Source organism: Crassostrea angulata, chromosome 3, assembly GCF_025612915.1.
Source record: "Crassostrea angulata isolate pt1a10 chromosome 3, ASM2561291v2, whole genome shotgun sequence".
NCBI classification, from domain to species: Eukaryota; Metazoa; Mollusca; class Bivalvia; order Ostreida; family Ostreidae; genus Magallana; species Magallana angulata.
Genome location: NC_069113.1, coordinates 19862684 through 19885252, shown reverse-complemented (window position 1 = coordinate 19885252; position 22569 = coordinate 19862684). Strand labels below are relative to the sequence as shown.

General features: G+C 33.2%; 1 protein-coding gene across 3 annotated transcripts; it reads right to left on the bottom strand.

Moving 5' to 3' along the window:
* Positions 1-1236: 1236 nt before the first annotated feature.
* On the bottom strand, positions 1237-20702 carry LOC128176458 (uncharacterized). Of its 3 annotated transcripts, none has more exons than XM_052842823.1 (7): positions 20037-20702; positions 13001-14213; positions 8605-8846; positions 7577-7766; positions 7127-7156; positions 2945-6709; positions 1237-2474 (listed from the first exon to the last, which is right to left on the bottom strand). In XM_052842823.1, the coding sequence occupies exons 2-7, from the start codon at positions 13916-13918 to the stop codon at positions 2373-2375; spliced, it is 5247 nt and encodes a 1748-aa protein (XP_052698783.1). In that variant the 5' UTR covers positions 13919-14213; positions 20037-20702; the 3' UTR covers positions 1237-2372. The 3 variants fall into 3 exon arrangements, with proteins under 3 accessions (XP_052698783.1, XP_052698784.1, XP_052698785.1); XM_052842824.1 differs by lacking the exon at positions 20037-20702 and adding an exon at positions 19365-19504; XM_052842825.1 differs by lacking the exon at positions 7127-7156 and having other exon boundaries at positions 20037-20700.
* Between the last annotated feature and the right edge of the window lie 1867 nt (positions 20703-22569).

The following is a 22569-nucleotide window of genomic DNA, read 5'->3' as shown; positions in this document are numbered from 1 at the left end:
TTAAAATGTTTTTAAAGATTTTTCCACCATTTAGTATTTTTTTCCACATTACATGATTTTTTTCACCCATGATAATATAAAATTTTATGTAATGGAAAACCTTTACAATTTTCTACTTTGCAACAAATATATCATCGATAAAACTTATCATAACTTAAAAAGTCTTGTACTAATGAGGTGTTAGAGCTAGATCAATTTCAAAATGTATGACATAACGCCTTTATATTTTTATGGACCTTATAACGGAGATTAAAGTTTTCAGTGGTAAAATGTAAAGTAACTTGCGTTTTATAATCAAATGTTCATTTGCCAAAACACACGATTATTTACAATTAACAAATAAATCAATATTTTTACATTTAATCATAAACTTTTTTTGAAGTATCAGTTTTATAAATCACCATATATTTAATTTCTACTAAGAATTTTCTCCACAATTTTTTTTTTTACAATTTAATTGTTTCAAGTAACTATAAAAAAAAACAAAGACATAATTAATATATATCTACCATAAATAAATTATTTTATGTTAAGTTACGCACTCTTTTAACTGTGTATAACAAATTGATATTGTTCAATTGTGTTGTGCTTTATACTTTTAACATTTACATTGCGCGGATTATTTCGTAATGATCGAAACAATTAGTGCTACGTCTAGAGCACTAACTCCATGAACTTGCACGGACTGACCTAAGATTTTCAAATGGTTGTTATATAGTATTCTTTTTATTGTAAAAAAAATAATTGGCTGCTCATTCCCTGTAAGGAGTTAATCAAAAATATTGATAATCAAGTTATTAGTCCCCTTTCGATGATACGTGGGTCATTATCGCGCTTTGTCATTCATTCTGTCCCCTCTTCGTTTTCCAGACAGACTTTTTTCGTTACGGCAATTTGATTTCAAACTTCTTGTGTAGCTTCATAAAGACGCCCTGCAGAAACAATTTAACTGAATTTACATTTAATCAAAAGGCATTTACGTATTGAAATTTTAATTGTGACTCCTATTTACGCTCAAGTAAGATTAGTGTTCCAATATATGAGGGTAAAAAAATTAAAATATGACATATTGTGCAAGTCCTATTGTACCTTTGCATCAAACATCAGTTATCACTCACCAAGCTCGATCGCAATCGATACAGAAAGAGTTTTATTTTGCAATACTAGCTACCTTAATGCCCAAATAAAACAACAAAGATTTTATTGTTTACATAAGACGAAGAGAAAAGTACTTGATTTGTATATTTAATAGTTTTATTGCATAGATAACAAATATAAATATACTATCACAGTTTTAAAATGGCATCGATACAAAAAAATAAACAAGTCTATGGTTTCAGAAAATGTTAGTAAAAATGTAGATGTACGTATAATATGAAGGTTGCATCAAAATCACATTATAAGTGATCCAAAATTTAAAAAAATAGCAAAAGAAAATAAAGCTTATATATGTGCCCTTTTCTATGCTAAAACATATTTTTTGATGAATTATGTAAAAATATGTTCTCTTGATATTAAAACAAAATCATCTAATTCATAAAGAAAACAAATAAGTATATATCTTAATGTTCCAACAATTGAAACGTAAAGCACCAAAATGATATAATGCATGACAAAAATGATAAAGCACAAGAATTACACTAAAATTTCAACGAAATATGCTCACTTAATGGTAAATGCAAATATCAAGTTTGGAGTACGGAACAACTATTATCTCCTTATCGTTTTTAAATGAATAGTATTATGGAAAATAAAGTTGCTAAATCATTGATGCATTAAAAAAATCAAGTTAAAAACAATACAATGGAGTTTTTAATGGTTTACATGTATGTACTTCTATTATTAATTTTTTTGTAAGATAAGTCATTCCGAGTCTCTATTGCTATCCGGTCAATTGTTTGCTCTTTATTTATTTTAAATGATTTTTTTCTTCTCATTACACACTTCGATATTTATCCTAAAAATTGAAGTTAGATGTACATATAATAATTGCATAATTAAATAGCAAGAGATTTTTTAACAATACAGCGCATACCGGTATAGAAATAGAATTTTTTCGTAAAAACTATTTGGAAGACAAGTGCAAAATTTTTCAAAGAAAATTACATTTTTTCTCACACATTGAAAAATACGTATCTGTGTTACCAACCATGCGCATCTAAATTTAATTGTTAAGTAATATTTACTTTTTATTAGGTTAATTGTGCATGCGCATTGAATAAGAAGACTTCGAGAAAATAGTTTTATCAAATAACGTAACAAGATTTTGCATGATATTTCAATGACATGAACTGAAATTGGAATTCCGCGATATATATATTAATTTGGCACGAATGTGATGCAATTAATAAATGCGTAATATTTCTGCAGCTTTAAAGTTCTGTTTCCTTTACAGGATCCATCAATTGCATAACGAGGTCAAAAGAAGTGGGCGGGGTTTCACTCAGCCAACATTTGTTTACGATATCCAGTAGCTGAAAAAGAACAGAAGCCATGCATCAGATTAAATTTGAGCAACATCTTGTTAACAAATAACAAAACTTTCAAAGTAAAACATTCTTAACAAAAATCTTTAAAAATCAATGATGAGGGTTTATATATTATCCGGAAATTGCTCAGCTCAATTGAATGGTCTATAGTTAAAACAAACTCAATTCGCATGGCATAATACAAAGGTAGATACTTGTGTAGAAAGCAATTTCAGTGTATAAGATATCTTCAAATTGGATAAAATTTATTTTTAAAATCAGTTCAGCTTTTTCGAAATCATAGGCCTACATATCTTGCGTTACTTTCCCCCCCAAGTTATTTACATTGTCCGAACAGACCCTAGATACTTTATTACAAGAGAGTCAGAAGGACAATGTTTTATTGTTAAATAAAGCAAGCCCTCTCTTTTAAAAAATGTGTTGGTTCTTATGTTTAATGAGCAAAAATGTCATACCTGGCTTCCTACTTCACCAAGTTGGCCAGCTTGTTTAAGCTTGATTTTCATCATGTTAAATCCTTCATGTGTTGCAGGTAACAAATCATTAAAAGACACAAGGTGAAGGGCTGAAGTCAGTTTTTGGCAATTCGTTACATGTTTGTCCGATACTCCTTCTTTCAAAGGCACGTTTATTATGATTCTTTCTTCCTCTCTTCCGTGGTCGTGGACCGGTTGAATATCAAATTGTTGATCAGTTTGCGTAGGTTTTCCATTTTCAAGAAGAGGAGAATCAAAATCGGGATCCAAAATCGGAGGGTGGGGCTGATTATGTTCTGGTGTTTGTTTTTTAGAGTAAAGGCGATCTATGTACAATTCGGCATCTACCATTAAAGCAGATGGGTTTTGGGGATTATGATTTGGTGAAACTTGATTTGAATTACTCAAAGTTACATTGTGAGTACTAGATGTCTCAGAGTCCTCGCTTTGTGGCTGATTAAACATAGCAACTTCGTTCTCAGATACATGTGTAAAGGAATCGTCAAGAATACCATTGTTAGGAGCGTAATTAGGAGATAGATGGCTACCATTTGGAGATTTATGTACAGGAGAATGGTTTGAACAAACAGGACTTTCTCTAACAATGTCGTCCAAACCCAACGTAGTCTGTTGACCATCTAATTTATTTTTCTTTCCTTGATCAATTCTTGATTTCCTATTGAGAGAACCGTAGGTCCGACCAGGAATTAGTTTTTTATCTCTTTCAGTTTGGAAAAATCCTTGTGAATCTAAATTTATGAACAATTTCTCGTCTTCTGGCTGTAAATGTTGCGTTTCACTGTCTTCTTCATTCAACAGACAGCTTGATCTATTTGGGTTTTCGTTCACGGCCACTTCTGAAACTCGGAGTGGAACTCCTTTCTTAACAAGTTCCCTATACCGTCTTGCGGCATCGGCAGTGTGACTGCTTGCCATCACATTTGGACCTCTCATCTCTTTAGATATTCCTGGTGTTTTGGGACGATTACTACTTGGTGTTTTAGGACGACTTGAACAAGATGGGTTAAATATCTCACCACCTGACATTTTATCAACACGGGGGGAACTTACTCTTTCAATTTCATTGTCAAAGTCCATTTCCTTAGTTTGGTCTGGAGATGCTGAAGAAACTTCAATGATTCGGGAAAGACTTGATGTTGGGCGAAATTCTTCTTTCCCTTCAACTAGTTCTACATCATCTTCAGGAAGACACTCGATCTCAAGATCTGGTGAATCGGTCACAGTTTCAACAATCCTTGAATTTATCCCAGTTAGACAAAATGTTTTTTCGGACATAGGTATTGATTGTTTACTGTATTGACTCGAAGAGCTTTTAATATCCGTCACTACAATATCTTGTTTTCTGGGATTTGACCTTCTAGCCTTGGTTTCATGAAAAGCTGAATCATCAGAAAGATAATTGCTTTGGGGACCATGCGAAGATATTTCGCTGCTCTCACTGTCAAACCCACTGTCGACATTTTTCCTTAATCTGCTTTGAATTACCTTTTTCATATACACTTCCTTGGCAGGTGCATCGACATCTGTCGCAAAGTCATCGGTATCAGCATCAGCTTGGGAAGACAGAGAGGTTAATTCGCCACTTGTAAGCGAAACATCTGCGTGTCGACCTCTTATTGAGCCCCTGCTACTGAAGCTGTCTGTACTGCTGAAACTTGAGAATCTATTCAGGTTTGTTTTTAACTGTTTATCAGTAATGAACCTTTTTTCTACACTGTCCTTTTTCGGAGCCTGAATATAATGTCGTTTGAAATGTGCGTCTTCTTTTTCCTTAACATTTGGCTGGTTTGTTTCGATAACTTCGAAATTATTTTCAATTCTTTGCACATTTTCTTTATTTTCTGTATGTGTTTGTATGCTTAGTTTTTTAACATTTGCAAATTTTACATCCAACTTTTCATTCTTACTGTTTGTTCTTTGAAAACTAAAATCTCTCGATTTTCCACTGAGAGCTCTTTTAAGTGCGTTTCTGGCTTTTGATCGTTTATGTTCGTTATCTTCTTTATCTTCCATGTTTTGGCAAATTTCCTTTTCGGATGGAGGTGGTGGTGCTGGGTGCTTTTTAATCGATTTGGATCGTTCTTTTTTCTTCGTAGATTTTTTGTCCTGATTCATCGCTTTTGTTTCCTGTGGTTCTTGGATAGACTGAACTTTAATTTTATTCGTCTTTTTATCCCGCACCAGTTGATGAGATTTGCTGTTTGAGTACGATTCTTCCTCGTCCGTGGCTTCAGTTGCTTCCATTATTTCCTGAAGACCCGAATTTGTTCGATGTAAGACCTGAGTCCCTGAAAAAGTTCGATGCACGGGGAGAGACACGATTTGTGAACCAGATGATGTTCTGTGAAGAGAACGAACTGGTTGTAACTTTTTAACGAACACACCTTGCAACTCGTCATAATAATCAACAAGTTCAAAGCGCTGAGGTCCTGGTCCATCATATTGCCAGTATGCTTTTGGTCTTGAACCTATCCTGTCTCGAGCATTCATTATCTCACTTAGTTTAGGTCTATTCCTTGGAGAATCCAGAGAATCTGCCATTCCCGGAAGACAATCAATAATATGATCTAAGTCGTCTCTTTCAATATCAATAGATTCCAAAGGAAGGGGTAAATTTGACCAAAGCGAGGCTCTTGAATCAGCAGACACTGTATTTTTCAAACCATGTGGACGATACTCCATGTCGCTACGAATGCTCCACTGATCACTTTTTTGTGACACTGTTCGATGTAACGAGTTTTCGGACTGGAAAGATTGAATTGAATTCTTTGAATCTTGTCTCATTTTTTTATTCAATTTGTATCTATCAAATGGAATTTCTATTTCTTCCGTTTCTTCCTCTGATATTTCACCAGCAGATGAATCTTCTTTATCATTAGATTTAAATGCAGATACAGTTGTTTCAGAGCCAGTTAAGTTTTTCAATATAGAGACCGGTTTAGATAAAAGGCGTTTGCTGTTAGATTTCTTGATATCTTTATTTTTGCCTTTGATTTCAAATGCCTGTCCTTCAAGAGTTCTGGAATGAGATTTTTTACCCTTTCCCTTTTTCTTTTCCATGGGGGATTCAGTCCTTCCCTGAGCACTTTCTTGAATCGTGCTTCTTTTGTGAAACACCTCAGTTACTTCAGAACGAGCAGACGTTTGTTGTTGTAATATGTCATCTGGTTCAGGAGTTCCACTTCTTCCATTAAAGAGAGTAGTTGCAGACTGCGCTGAGGGAGATCTATGTATCATTCTCTGTCGATCTGGAGATACTGTTTTTGACCTTGTGCTGCGCCGTGATTGCGCTGACATTGGGCGACTTCCTGGCGACATACTTCTACTGCGTCGTCTTACTTCTTCGATCATTTCATATGGTGACCGTATACCATTGGCTGGTTGCCTTCTCACGTAGTGATCTATATCTGAATCATCAGACGGGTCATTCATGAGACCAAAATCCGAATGATGGGTCTCAGGGAGTATACTGGGCATCACAACAAAATTTCCATTTCTTTTGATGAGATCGTTTGGATCTTGATCATAGTCCCATTCATATTGCATGCTTAGGAAGCGTCGCTCACATGATTTTGTCACAATTTCCAGTGCAACCAATGCAAACGATCTGATGTCTGGTAAGAAGAACTGTCGTTTGCTGCACACAGCTGTCTCTGTCTGCTGCATTGATCCGTAAATTTGTGTATGCTCAAAATCACCAATAGCTGCCCTCATAACCATATTCTGAAACGAATAAATCAAATTTCATTGTATATTATATTTATCAGCAAAATGCTAAACTTTACATACCACAAATATCAAATTTTTTTTTCAACAGTGAAACATAATTGGTCATTAAGCAAAGTAAAATAAAAAAGAAATGTAAAGGAGAACAGGTATTACTTAAGGATGATTATGTTGAAGATCGATAGCAACAAGATTTTACCCGCATTATAGTTGGAAAGGTAATAAATAAAACGTAAAAAAAAATCTACAGCTTTTGCAAACCAGGTTTTTTTGGAATTTAATATCGTAGCAATTGGAGAATATATAAATAAGCACCATAAATAAACGTAAATTTGTTAGTATAATGCTACATATTTGGTATATATATGCTTATTGGAAAGACAAGAATGGAAATTCTCTGCATGAACCTCCTACCCTATAAATTGGCCTGTTGTACTCTTTTTCCTAGTGAAGGTCAAAATGTTAAATGAATACATGCATGCCTATGAAAATCAATACCATCATGCATTTCATGCAATCGAGTAAAATTGCGAAAGCTCTATAATAATGTAAGAAAACCTTTGTAATATAATTTAGCCGAGCTTTTTAAATATTAATTGTATCTAAAGCATATACGTACATGTATATATTTCATTCACTCAACTATTAAAATAATTCCATGTACACTAGATTTGTGTGAAGTAACCTTAATTATTTCTTTTGCTGAATTGTAAATGTCTAACGAAGACTAAAATAAAAAAAATGTTCAAATCAAATGAAATCAAATAGAAACAAAACCTAGTTTGTCTACGTAATACAAGATTTTGTTTTTCAATCTCGAATCAGGATATGTAGTATACATGTAAATAAAATATTTCAATTTACCGGAAGGGATCCTTTGAGGTAGATGCAGGAAGAACTGAGGTTGTTATGGAGAATATTTTGGCTATGAAGATAGAAAAGTCCCTCTGCAATATCATGAACGACCATCCTTTGACACGTTTCCGGAAGTGAAACGTCTTTCTGAAATAGTTCTTCCAGGCTTCCATTATTTGTCAGCTCCAGACAAATAATCCTGAATTATAATAAAATCAAATTTAAGAAGTAAAAAAACTTCAAAAAAAAAATGAATATTCCATTAAAGATTTCTAGAAAAACAACGACGCATGCAAAAGACCAAACAAGACAATGTGAACAACATGTATATATCTGTAAAAGTGAACAGAAGTCCCAATGTTATAATACAAATAAAATTGATTTAGAAAAAAAAATGATATTATTGCATAACATATGTTCTTTATTCTATGAATTGCATTTTTGTAAGTCACAGACACATTTAATATCAGATATACGAAAAACTTGTGTAAAATTATAATTTTGCATGGTATGCATTTTTTTTTTGGTGCTTGACATTTTAACAATAAGGAATTCCTTTATTTCTGTAAATATTATCGTTTCACATCATTAATTCATCGAGTTTTAACAACCATTGTCTAAAAGCCTCATCATTTTTTCACAATATTCAAGCAGAATTATGCAATAAAGTTTGACAAACGTAATCAACAATAAAAGGTAATTTTGATCACATTTCGATCAATTAAAAGTAGCGTAATAAGCTATAGCCTCTGTTAAAGTAAATTTAGACAATTCTTGTAAGAAATGTTTGTATTGCATAACGAATCGACCACTTTAAATGACGTTCAAAAATCAATACTTTGAATGCTAGTGAATGGATTTTGGTAAAAGGACTGCTACTACTTATGTAATACTTTGCTAGGAATTATGAAATACGGCATATACATACTGATTTGTAAAATTTATAATGAAAGTCATTAACGGTTCTTAGCTTGTAAATTACGTCACATGTTTCAATGCATGTTGGCGGCCATTTTGCAAACTGTAAAGTCGTGTACCTTGAGTCACTAGTTATTATCTCCCCTGTGATCAACGTCATCGTTTCGTAGTAAGGGTTGGAGCTGCTGGTCCACAGACATTGCAGAAGGCTCGGATGCTGCGCCTTCCTGAGCATGCCCAGTACAACAATTTCCTGTGCCCAAGCTTTGACGTTGTTTGAACCATAAACCTTCATAAGACCCCGTCTGACAGTTCCCCTGGATACACTCCATGTTGCCTTCAATCGTAGCTTTCCGGCTTCCTGCAAAATGTATTTTAAAATATCGTGATTTTCATATTTGTTTCCTTTATTTAATGAATTATAATTTTGCATTTAAACATCTTTAAAAATTGTTGGCTGTTAATGGTATATTTTGCCCTGTCTTTAACTTCTTAATATAAACGTTTATTCTTAACCATAGAAACGACCTGCGTGCAAGATAGTTGTAATAATTGCGGTGGTTTTAATAAAGTGTCGTGATGATGCAAGTAATAAACTGCAGTTATCGACTTACGTATTAATATTTACCTTTCTAAATAAATTTATCAGGTATTGTATATTGACACTTTAATTGCCTGTTTTGGGGTAGTAAAATGCATTTATTCGTGTAATTTGAGTTAAAGTACAAAAATCATTGCATATCTCCTCTAGCTTGTCAAGAAGGAAGGCCAACTTGATTCTTTACGACCGATCGATTCAGAAAACAAAAAATCATCAAACATTTACTGAAACACAGCCTTTTTCTAGAGATGTATTCAAGAACACTGTTTGGTTTTTTTGGTACCAGCTACTTGAGAAGTGCTGTGCGTGACAGAAGTTTACAAACCGATTTCAGCGGCCCACTTGACTGTTTCTGGGCATAAAGACAAATTATAAACTCTCCTTACAGCTCCGATTTAACTGTAACGGAATCAGGTCTACTTTTTCTGTGTTTTATTTCCAATTATATGCCTTTTAGGTTTTATCATTGTTTTCTTGTTATAGTGCGGAGCGGTGGAGATAAATTGCTAGCTAATATTTATTCAATGCATTGATTTATTTCAATATTTTGTGAAAACCCCTGGTAAACATAACACTAACTGGTTTCTCCTTTCCAAAGAGAGATGGGGGATGGGTTAAAATAAAATGTATATATGTTCTAGAAGGTAAGGTAAATGAACATATATGTATGCATTATCTAAATGGTATCAATAACCAAAAAGGACAAAATGAAGGTATTAAATTACTAAATTGAATGTAAACAGAGCTAACAAAGTTTTGAAAAATACATTCAAAATACAATTGGGTTTTAATGGTTCTTTCTGGAGTTCTAAATAGTGGTTAAAAAGTACGCATCTAGTTATACATAAAAATTCAGATGATATTTTGAAAACGTTCAGATCAATAGTCTCTTTTGAGATGTATTGAGACAAAATCAAATCATTGAAATCCACTTTAATTGATAATGTATATTAATTTCACTTTTCAAGCAATGGATAGCCATTAACTTGCAAAATTATGCCTAAATCTTGGCTCTTCATATATTCTGTTGAAATGTTGGTTTTCTTTACAGGAGTTTCCGTGATAAATTGGTATCTAATCTAATGGGGTCTCCTTTTGCCAAATCCAAAGGTTTAAAGGGATAATATCGGTGAAAAAAGAGTTAAAGCAATACATGACATTGAAATTTTTATCAATTCAGGATAATAAATGATTTTGGCTTTATGTTAAGTTGAGATATCGAATGAATAATGGTTTTTTATTGTTGACTTAATATCCATTAAATATTTGAAATGCATTATAATGCACACTTTTTGATATAAAAATTGACTTTTGGCAGTGTATAAATTTTAAAGATCGACATCATCTAAATGAACTTTCACCAAATTAGGTCTTTCATTTCATTTCTCCTTTCTTAATAATTTACAGAGACCTTATTTTGAAAATGATCTTTGATAACATTTGCATTAAGTTTAAAAACTATTCTGGATATATCTAAAGGCCTTTCATTATACGAAAACATCTCTATCATTTCTCTTTCATGACATTTTGAAAGGTTTGAAAAGTATAATGTTTAAAGTCGAACCTCTCTCACACTTTTATGGGATTAAAATTTACATACAAAAAGTTAGGACTTAAATAAATTCTAAAAACTGTAACAAAACGCTGATGAGGAGATATGAAAATCATCTCAAATCCATTAACACCCCCCCCCCTTTCGTGTTACTAAATTAGAACTCAATTCGAAGGATTCGTCCCTATCAAAAGCAGATAATATTTTTTTTTTATTCCATATTATTGTCTCAGTAACTTCCAAGAAGCTATTTAAGTCATAAACAGTCTACTAAAAATAAAAAATATGACTTTAATTAGACTCAGTCTTTTAAAAACGCTTTTATAGCATTGAAGATATTTCATTCATTCTATAGAAAACTTGTAACTATGTTTTGGTTCCCCTAAGACAACACTTTACTTCACAAAATCAAGTTACAAAGTCTTCAAGGTAACAAAAAATTGTTAAATTTTTCTTTACAACATTTAATAAGACAGTTTATTAAATTCACCTTATCCCAATCTGCATATTGGGATATTTAAACTAACCCAAATTCTAGCCCAACCCACACCTTTATCCCGTTCCAACTTTTTTGGATTTCATTTCGATAGCAAAATCCAAATCGCCCTACCCAAAAAGATGTCAAAAATATCCACCTTATTCGAATATGCCTTCACTACTTAATAATCATTAGGTTACCATCCAGGGGGGATTCATAAAAAAGAGTAGAGGGGTTGATTTACCCTTAGATAACGACCGGGGCATAATCACGCATAGTGACTTAATGATATGTCACCTATACTTTAATAAAGATTTCAAGGATACTAACTGTTTCGGTAAATATCAATGACAACCTCTCCCTCTATACATAACCAATCATTTTGAACTTTAGTCTTTTAAAAACAGAGTTTAGAGATTAGACCCACATAAAGCAATTCTTTGAATATGGTTAACGGTACGTAATGAACATATCCAAGACATGCGATTTTAGAGAATACCCTTTTAAATGATTGAAAAAAGTGTGAATATGATTTTGTTTATTATCAAACATCTTTGACGCTCGAATTCGCCAAATTAGATTCAACAAAGACGTACGAAATGTTTCTACTCTTTATCAGAACGAGGTTAAGTCAAACAATATTTCCTTTGAAAATTTTTCAATTTAAATAGATAAAAGATTATTTTTGTGAAGGTGAGTGGGTCTCACTATTGACATTTAGTTGTGTATTCGAATATTTAAAAATGTTTGAACTTGCTAGGTAACTAGATTCGTGGTAGGGCTGTTTATCTTTGACAGAAATCTGATAGTTGCGTATATTTCAACCACCCTCTGACATCGTTAAACTTGAAGGCCTCTAGGTACAATTAACTGAAAACAATTTTGCAAACGTCAAATTTAAATAATGAAATAAGAGGACTAAACAATTTATTATTTTTATTGAACAAACTTTTTATTATCCTGTACCTTTGGTATTTGTGCAAATAAACCCTTCATTTTCCAAATGTTTTATACCCCTCCACATTTCTTAAAATGGCTGCTACAGTTCTGCAGTTCTATGCGAATAATAGTATTACATTTATTCCCTTCTTTTTTGTTAAGGTTTTGTGGGTATTTTTTATTTTTGGCATTTTACTTTTGTAATATAGTCAATATGTGTATGTGCGAGAAAAACATCATGATTCCATGTGTAAGTGAAAAATTGTTTTAACAAAAATCATCCAAGAACATTTGTCGTTGTTTTCACTATTAATAAAAACATATTTATATTATCTTTTTAGAGATTACTGGTTTTGCTTTCTTTCCTTGTTTTTAATTTGATCCCGAATTAACTAAAATAACATCACATAACATTATGTTGCTAACAACGGAAACCCAAATAGTTGTTCTTTTATTTATGGCGCAGAATGTTGGTAATAAAGTACATGTGCATGTATAACTTGTTTTGATATTTTATGGCCGTTTTATACTGTCGACATTAAGCACTTACAATGTAACATATTCAAAATAACATTTAAAACACTTCAAACATTGAAGTAAAGAAAGTTTGGGTAAATAAGACTTGATTTTTCGTTTTCTTTTTCTCCAAAAGTTGGTTAAATTATCTATTCTGGCTTTTAGATTTTTAAGGAGAATAAATAGTAAAGTTTTTTGTGTAGACTTACTCGGATAAAATTTTTAATTTTAATTTCTCAATATGAAATACGAAATACAGGTAAACCTTACCGTTAATCTAAATTCATTAATATTCATTTATGCCTATTGAAATTAGTCATTGAATGTCAAAATTATATTAGACACTTATTCCTATCATTTACCATGGACGTGGAAAGCAAAACAAAGTCGTTTGATAAAAGAGTCTTTTAAGGACTTATCTTAACTTACCTCTACGTTTATCAGTTCAAGTCGCTTTAGTTTATGTTGTGGTTCTTCCACATCCCTTTTCGATCCACAGCAGCAGATGCTCCACATTGCATTGCCAAACTGAGACCACACACTATGAAGAACGGTGGCCAAACTTAAGGATACCCACACAATCCAAGTGGCGGAATCAAGATTTCCGGAATCGTAATATGTCACAAAATTAAACAAAAACAAAACAAGGAGCCACAGTATCAGCTCACATAACAGTAGCCTCTGGAACCTCTTGCCGTCAATCACTAATTGTGACTGCCAAACATTGACTGTGGAGGAATGAATTCGGTTGCTGAATCCTTTCCATAGTTTCACAGCGCTGATGACACAAGTCAGGAAGGCAACCAGAAGAGACACCCAAAGAACTCCAAAGTTTACAAGTCCCAATTCACCGCCATCTTCGTAGGGCTGAAGAATCCGTACGCATGTGATAGCAAGACTCTTTGAAAAGAGGTTGCTTCCTAAAGGCGTAAGAGGCAAGGTCGACAGAAGCAAGGATATGAATTTCTCGGGAATGACAATGAGCAAAAACACATTTCTATGAAACGTAGAAATTTGTGAGGATTTTCCCGGGTTGTAGATCCCGAATAGAATGATCCCCGCTGTGAGGAGACCGCATATACAGTCAAAAACCCCAAAGACGATCAGAAACCCCGCGGCACGACACACTGGCTCCGATCCAGAAAGTTTAAATGAAATTGAAAGAATCAACCCTACACTTAAAAAAACATGCCCGAAATCAATAGATAGGTAGGCATACTTCCAGAGCTTAGGCAAAGAGAATTGCTTTCTCTGTTTATAAAATATTGACACAAGATTATTTAAAAGACCCACAACAGAACAGACAAGGACAATGAATGTTAATGGCGTGTTTTCAGTGTCACCCATAATGTGCTGGCCCACTGCAGTTTAAAGGGCTGATCACACATTGATTGGTGCAGGTTTTCATAACTCTTAGTATGTGTGATACTTGACGTATCTTATATATTTAATTGGCCCTGTCTACGTGTCTCCATTTCCCCGTGCCGATAGCATGCATCTCCAGAAAAGCTTCATTTATTTCTTTATGTAAATGAAGTTCTTTTTTTCTCTTGTGATTTGGCCTTTAAATGGATGCCTCAAAATAACTCTTCTTTACTCAACATGACTCTGAATTCATTAGATGTCAATGACGGTTGTATACCTGTAAAATAATTTAGAGCAAGATATAAGCATTTTATGACATTAAATTCTGTAATCACGCACAGAGCCAAGCCCTTTTATTGCCCCACTAGGGAAGGGTTTTTAAATGCTTTTCTTCAATCATTTAAACCATTATATAAAACTGTGTTGGTGTGAAAATTCACATATACAGATGTCAATAAAATCAAAACATTTTTTGCATGGAGAATGACATATGAAGCGGAATCAAGTTATCAAATGGTGTTATTTTCTTTTCTTCTCTTTTTGTACTTTTTAAATATCCATTTGCGTAATCTGCCCTTTCATTAAAAGTTATGAGAAATGCAGAATTTTTTATAAGAAGTTATTGATTTGTCGGTAAAAATCATTAAAGATCGTTGGCGTTCGCTTCATGTATATCAATTGTTATTCAATGCGAGTTGTCGGTAGTGAAAAGGGTTTCATTAGGCTTCACTGAAATGAATCCTGCTAAATTGGGAGAAGATTTTAAACAGAGCTAGAATTGGATTGATCTTAGCCATTGATAATCGGCATCCATTAAATGATTATAAGGATTTTTTCACGCGTCATACAGGGGATACATCATTTTTTATTTGGATATGAATGCAATAGTAGATATCAGTTTGACGCATTTTTTTTTTACATCGTGGAAATGGAAATTAGATTGTCGAGGGCGGGGGTGGGGGGGGGGGTGGGGTCGGCTGTTTTTGAGAATTTCCTTTTTCGTAGAATGTATACATGTATTCGTGGAATCATTAAACCAATATCTAATGCATATCGAATAAAGTTTTTTTCGAAGAATAGATATTTGAAATTTAAATCGGAGCCTTATTAGCAGCAGGAAATGGATCGAAATATTGCCAATGCGGAAGCATTAATAAATAATGAAGAAATACCAAGACAACAGCGCTCCATGTAAAACAGCTGCAGTTTCTGCAAAATATATAATTTTGCGTCGCATAAAGGAATCTTTTCACTGACACGATTCCTATTTAGTTATCGTTGAACAAAAGCATCCCGTTGACAATGCACACTTACAAGTTGGATATTGATGAATGAGCTAGTTATTGTTTAGGTTTACTTGACTAATGCAACGTTCTAGATTAAATAGCTTTTACATCATTTCAATAATGGAAGGGTAAGGATAGAAGTAAAATGTTCAGAATAAAATTCGATCGTATATATGTACCGGTAATTCCATTTGTCATAATTTATAATTTTGAGAAAGTTTTGATAATATGACATGCAAAAAGACATGTTATGGGTACCACAGGCAATGTAACTCTCTCTCTCTCTCTCTCTCTCTCTCTCTCTCTCTCTCTCTCTCTCTCTCTCTCATATTGACTTCGGTAAATATTCTCTTTGAAGATCTTATCGTAAAATCGAAGAATTCTTGAACAAAACCAAACATTCTTTTTCCAAAAGTCCCTGACAGCATAAATCTTTCTGTAAACATTTCAAACCTCGACAATGCTATCAAAATGATAGCGGAATTAGCAGTCGGATTGTAGACTCAACAGGTAACGGTTCAAGGGGTCTCCTTGTTGAACACATTTATCTAAATTTCTCATTTCAACTTATAAATTCTTATCTCCTTGACGTTTGTCACTCGAATCAATGAATGACAAAGTTCGGGCACCACCTGCATGGTCAAAGAAAGTTCATAGAGTGGGTACAGGATTGATGGCTTTAATGAACCTCTCCGATTAACATTGTCCATTTCACATGTTACGTGAAAGCAAACACTTGGAATGGTTATCAAAAACCTTGACAGTTCTTATTAAAGCAATGCTTTGATGTTGTGAATTTTGGTGCATTTCTGTTAATATTAAACAGACAAAGGATGTGCATTAATAAAATGAAAGAATGCATCCTTCGAAACTGCGTTCTATTCCATGGCAAAAGGGTTGTTATGTTTTTTTAGAATGTGGAGGAGAGAAAAATGGTTGCTACTTGTTTATTTATACAACATTTAAACCGTGGGTCAGCGTGTTTCAAAGTGACAACAACAACTAATTGATTGTCTAAACACTACGGAACCATTATATATGACTACCCATAGATACTTCTTAACACGTGAAATGTCTTGTTCCAAAGGAATACTTAGCGAGAGAAATCCGAAAAGCAAACAACCCTTCACAACTGGCTTGGTCCCCTAACTAAATCCAAAATCTATATAAGCATTGTCATACATATCCACCAATTGTCAAATCCTTAATAATATATACGAGGGAAATAACATGGCTGTCATTGTATCAATGGGCGCGGGCCGAACGTTTATTCTTGTATTCCGACTAAATGCTAATAGATACAGTTTGAAAAAGTAGCTTTGGTGTAACGAGGTTCGATATTTTTGTTTGCTCTGCGACAATACTTAATATTAAACTGTTTTGTCAATAGTTTTAATTTCCGATACACAGAGAAAGTAAAATGAAAGACGGGCTCTTTAAATATTTTGAGTACACATAAATTGCATTGTAGAAATAGGTATCGTTCATTAAATAATTATTTGAGAAGAAAATGAGCTGCACTTATTTCTCAAAGAGATTGTTAAACATACAGAAACAACTTAGTCGGATTATATCGAATTATAGGACTCCTCAGATACTTTTGAAATTAGTTACTTAAATATATTCGTAAAAAAAAAAGCAAAACTATTAGCAACTCTTTCACATTTTGATATACAATGTAAATTTAAAAAAGATTTTTCTGTTGTTACCCATTACCGATTTATGTTTCTTTTATTATTATCTATGTTACATTTTCATTTTGGAAAAAAAAATTAATTAATAAATTAGTTTCCTAAAAAGTTTTTAAAATCTTATTTATGTCAATCTCCAGTATTTGATTTTTTCCTCTATGGGAGTAGATTTGTCTCATGTCAACTAGTTCTGAAATGTTCCTTGCATGCAATTTCATGGGGTTTTATTCATTTTTAATACCTGTTTTAACTTCTATTAAAACTTAAAGAGTTGTCGCTATTGTTTGAAATATGATTTTAATAGAGGTTATTTTAATAATTGGGTTACATTATAAGATCAAAGTAACTTTCCCAAACAAATCTTTTTTATCAAAGAGCCTATAAACGGAACGAACTAATCAACTTGACGAACCGGCAGAGCGAAAAATTAAACAATTAAACAAATCCATCTGTCACGTTGTAAATTTTAAATTTACTGGGTGGCGGTAAATACAAAATTTACAACATGTCACAACTAAATTTTGTATTTACTGTCACCCGGTAAATTCAAAATTTACAATATGACATATCGACGAAACGAATATATTTACGGAACGAACATATCACCAACAAATCAACGAAAATTATCAACTTACAAGAATCTATCAAAGGATAGAACCTATCAAACGAAAAAACCTAAGGGTTCACCATGAGATATTTTACTTACATGTATTTCAAATTGCAACTTTCCAATAACTTTAATTTTTTCCTCAAAATGCAGTTTACGCACTTTGCAGTAAAATTTGAAATTTAAAACGATGGAGAAACACAAAATTGCAACTGAACGAACCAATCAACGGAAAGATCTTTTCAACAGAATGAACACATTTATGAAACAACGAAAACCAACCGAACAAACCTACCGTACGAATCTTTATAATTATATAAGATTGTAAACGAGTCTCAACCAAATGCTAATTTGAACTTACTAGTTATAATCCGCTATACAATACTTTGTCCTCCATAGTTAGGAACGAAAATGCCCGTTTATGTGTGGGTGAGTTATGGGTTAACTGCTAGAGTTCACTTTTTAAGGGTACATCACTCGTGAAATTGATGACAGATTGAACTAGATAATGATCAATGAATAAATTTACGCGAACATTCTGTCCAGAATTGATTTCACATAGTTTCCATTAAGGTTTGTTTTTTTAAGTAACCATTCTGTGATAGTTTTTTGTTTCTTTATAAACACCCTTTTTTTTTGCCTGCGTCAATAAAGTATTGATTCCATCAAGTTAATAGCAGCAATAACAGTTTTATGAAGAAAAAATAAACCCGATCTTGTTGATATCAGATGTGGCGGTTCATGCTATAGCAATTAGAACTCCCCAAAAAGATGCAATGCTAATTAATTATATTATTTTGTGGGTTTTTTTTGTCACGACCTTTCCTTGTTTAGAATGTTCTTAAATACATTTATCCATAGTTTCTCTACGTTTTCCTTCGGTTTGGAGTTATCCATGATGAATCAATATGTAATTAGCAGAATTTACGGAAATTGATTATATTAATATTTATGTTCAATTTAATTGCCCTTGACTCGGTTGTCATTCGTCATGAGGCTTTAAATTATCATATATACAATTTCACAGTTACTTGAGTTACCGATTTTTTTTTTTTAAATATGTATTGATTTATATAAAGAAATTGTATATATACCTACGATTTACTAATTTAAACCTGTAAACAATGGAGGAAAAAAACAAAGACGATTTGAGGGATAAAAATCCCCTCCCCTTGGCTACTGTGATAGAAAAACGCCTCCTTTGAGTCTATAATTATAAATTGAGTGACTTTAGGTCGCTAAAGGAGAATTTGATAATCATGTCATCAACTCAGAACCATAGAGAAACTTCAAAGCGGGTCTATGAGTTCAGGGCCAGAAAAATACGACTTCCAATATGGATTCCACTCACGACAACAGTCTTTGTGCTAATCTTTTCTTTTCATAAAAACGATCTATCTCGTTTTTTTAAAGGTATACTCTGGTCGAGTTTGTTCGGGGTTTATTTTATTTTAATTTGTGAGTAGTTGCACCTTTATGAGATTAAGGCTTTTCAATAAGTATTATCGATGAATATTGGGTTTCTTTCAAAATAGCCTCTGAAATGGTAGTTAAAAGCATAAGTTTTTTAATCAAGTTTTTACGCTCTCTGTGTCTTTTTATAACAAAATGATCATTTTATTTAATATTAATAGAGAATATTTTAATTTTGATCTTGATATGTACAAATGTACATAAACAGACTACGTGAGGATTCGTAAATAGTAAATTACAGCATATACAATGCCATATAATTGATTTTATCTGCTTTGAATACCATGTACAATATCTCATGCAAGAAAAGTGGTGGTTAAACGAAGAATGTCTTATAATCTACTTAGAAAACACGGTAATTGAAGACCTACCTTTTGATGACAAAATAGAGCGTTTATACAGGATTAAAAAGGGACACTTTCCAGTTCTTTCATTTCTATCTCAGTTTGGGCTTATCCGTATATATCAAATCACGTGAAATTATATTAACTCCCAGTGCTGTATCTTTTTCAAAATCTAATAGGAAATAATGATATTAATTTCAAAACAATTAACTTTAGCTGATTCATATAGTTCAGAAACCCGAGACGTCAAACTGCTCCATGAGTCTAGACCATTGTCAAAACTTTAAAGAGTGCCCGTCCGATTCTGTTTGTATTACAGAATCAGTTATTAATTAAATCGCGAAATTTTAATTGATAAGAGATAAGACAAACCTCTAATTGATAGGTAGTTTGCCAGATTGATAGTATCTTGATTTGAAGTTAACTATAAGTATTTATCTATGACGTTAAACATTTGCAGGAATAAGATCGAAAATCTAGGCAACCTAACGCAATTACCGAAGACCTCCCCCCCCCCCCTCTTAAATTCAATTCAAATTACATCACTCGTACCATGGTATAATCATGGTACATGACTTGTATACATGAATATTTACAATTAAGCAATTTATCAAACGTAAAACATTTCATAAAATAAGACAAAAATATATTCATGATAATTCGATTTATATAGCTTTGAACATACCTTTTCAGTCTTACCTTTCGAGTTAGTTTCCATCAAAATAACATTTGTGAATTATTTCCATTTTACGCAAAAGTCTCCGTTACACTTTAATTGCTCCGACTATAATTATTTCCTTTTCTATTGCAGCGAAACATAAACTGTCAAAATAAATGACAGAAAATGAGGGTCAAATATCACCTATCCGTCGATACATTGCAATCCACACAGTGAAAAGGAGGCGCCTCTTCTAACAAAAGTTTAAGCAAGTTTTACCACAATATACGCGATCAACCCCAGACAATTAAGTCCATTATCATTCTACGGGATTGATCTCTGAACCATGAAGGGAGAGAGAGAAAAAAAAGAAATAAATAGCTTTAAATACACACTGAGCGGTGAGATATCTGTTATTGATCGAAGCAGATAGTTCCTGCCATCGCGGATTATTGGAATTGAACAGACGAGTTGGGACCTTATTACATGTAGTAGTACCCAACTACCGAGTGCTTGCCAAAGTTCTTATCAGGTCCCCTCGAGAGGACCCTTGTGATATATCTGTTGGTTTTACTTTTTGGTCCTTGATAACAAGTACTGTCACCCATTGGATCAATAACTTGGTGAATCGTGGGGTGAAGCTTTTACCCAGTCCCCCAGGTGCCAAGTTAAATTCTCCAGGATGCATGCAGTGAACTTGATTAAAATTATGTAAATCATAAATTATGTATTTCAGAGGAAAATTTATTTAGGTTTTGTTTTTCCGGGACTAGAAATCGATACAGCAAGTGATGAATTTTAATTTTTTAATGAAACTTTAATGGCAAATTATAAAAAATTATCATAGAAATTTAGGACCTGAACATAAACAAATTAGCCATTGAACTTGAAATAATAAAATATGTATATATAAGTCCATTTCTTATTAACAAATGACACTTTTCGTGTTGAGGCAATGAGTTGCAAAGTCATTCTTTACAATGAAAAAAAAAAACACACATACAATCAAACGAATATTCGGTATTCGTTTTAAAGTTTTTTCATGAAAGCTCTTTTCTTTTTTACCGACACTTAAATAAAACCAAGCAGATTTAAACATTTTGGAATTACATCTTTGTATGCGCAATTTGAACCCACTCGTACCCGTAGTGGCAATATTAAAACTCTTGCAATTCAGACCCCTTCGAAGCAATTAACTGGAAGAATAGCGAAGTACATAATCCAAGTAAAACACTTATTGGATCATTAAGCGGTTATTTCGATATCAATGGTGAAGCTGCCACAATTGTGAATCAACTCAAATTAACCGCCATACTGTACAGATCAGTGTCAACATGAGTGTTGTTTTCATTTCAAATATAAAACTAATGGACAATTCAATGTTGCATTGGATTCCGTGCTTGAAATTGATATAGTTATCGTATAATCCATTATGCAGAGGGCAAACATAGGTCAAGTTAGTTTTTAACCGTACGTCATCATATTGAAAGATTATCTGCAGTATAAAGTTTGTTTTGTCGATATACCCATCGTAGGTCCTTCATGATTTGTCAAAATACTTCCATAACAATGATAAAATGTGTTTTTTAACCAACTTGTTTCATCATGAAGTTCTTGGTAATCAGTATCGCAATATTTGTAAGCGGTCGTCGTTCAACGCTAAAACATGCGTTGAATTAATGCGATGAAGAAGAAATGTCTATATAACAAGTAAGACCACACGGAAGTACAGTGTTACATATTGTACTAGATGAATGCTAATCAAAATTTCATGCATTAAGTATTGTTTATACATTAGTCACTGAACTAGGCAATATTTAGGTCCCCGCAGTTTGTATGGGCGTATGCTGACACATGTCGGCAATCTACTGAACAATTGTGCAGCGCTGGAAGAACATTTGTATAGAACCATTTTAACAACACCTTGGACTTTCGGTATGACGTAGCTCTCTATTTCTTGCATCGATTGCGTAGTATTAGCTCAAAAGCCAGACAAGTACTGTTGATTTCAAAGAGCCATGGCTCAGTGGCGAACAATGAAATAGACAGGTCTACGTCACAACTACACAAAGTCCAAACTCTTGTTAAAATGGTTCTGAGAGTATGATCATAATTATTTCTGCGACTGTAAAACAAAATCTTGCATTTTGAGATGTCGTATATACTTTGCAAAAAGTAGGATGGTTATGAGAGGCCACGTAAATTACTAGTAATGCTAATGACGACCAGTACGTTACATAAAGAGAACAGCTAAATCTTCCATATGTAGAAGTTTACAACAATTATTGCGTGGACCCTGAGGTCCACGCAGAAAATATATAAGCGAGGTTAAACCGGATGCAATGGGGAAAATTCAGCCTGTGCATGAGCTAGCCTGGTTCCTGTGCGTAATGGGTAGCTCAGGGAACCAGGCTAACACACGTTTTATCTGAATCGGGATCGGGACACATATGCACACATAAGTTCAAAGGCGCTGTAAAGTTGTCGGTAAACAGTACAGAAACAAAGTATTCCTATTAAAGAAATGATTGGCATGTGATATGAACTATCAGAATTACGAAATAAGCCGAAACT

What these genes read in the sequence shown, in the direction of transcription:
- LOC128176458 (XM_052842823.1), bottom strand. Translation starts at nt 13,918, where the DNA reads ATGGGTGACACTGAAAACACGCCATTAACATTCATTGTCCTTGTCTGT. An exon ending in ACAACAGGCCAATTTATAGG is followed by an intron (nt 6,710 to 7,126) that starts GTAGGAGGTTCA and finishes TATTCGTTTCAG; the next exon opens with AATATGGTTATGAGGGCAGC. An exon ending in TTGGTGAAGTAGGAAGCCAG is followed by an intron (nt 2,475 to 2,944) that starts GTATGACATTTT and finishes GTTCTTTTTCAG; the next exon opens with CTACTGGATATCGTAAACAA.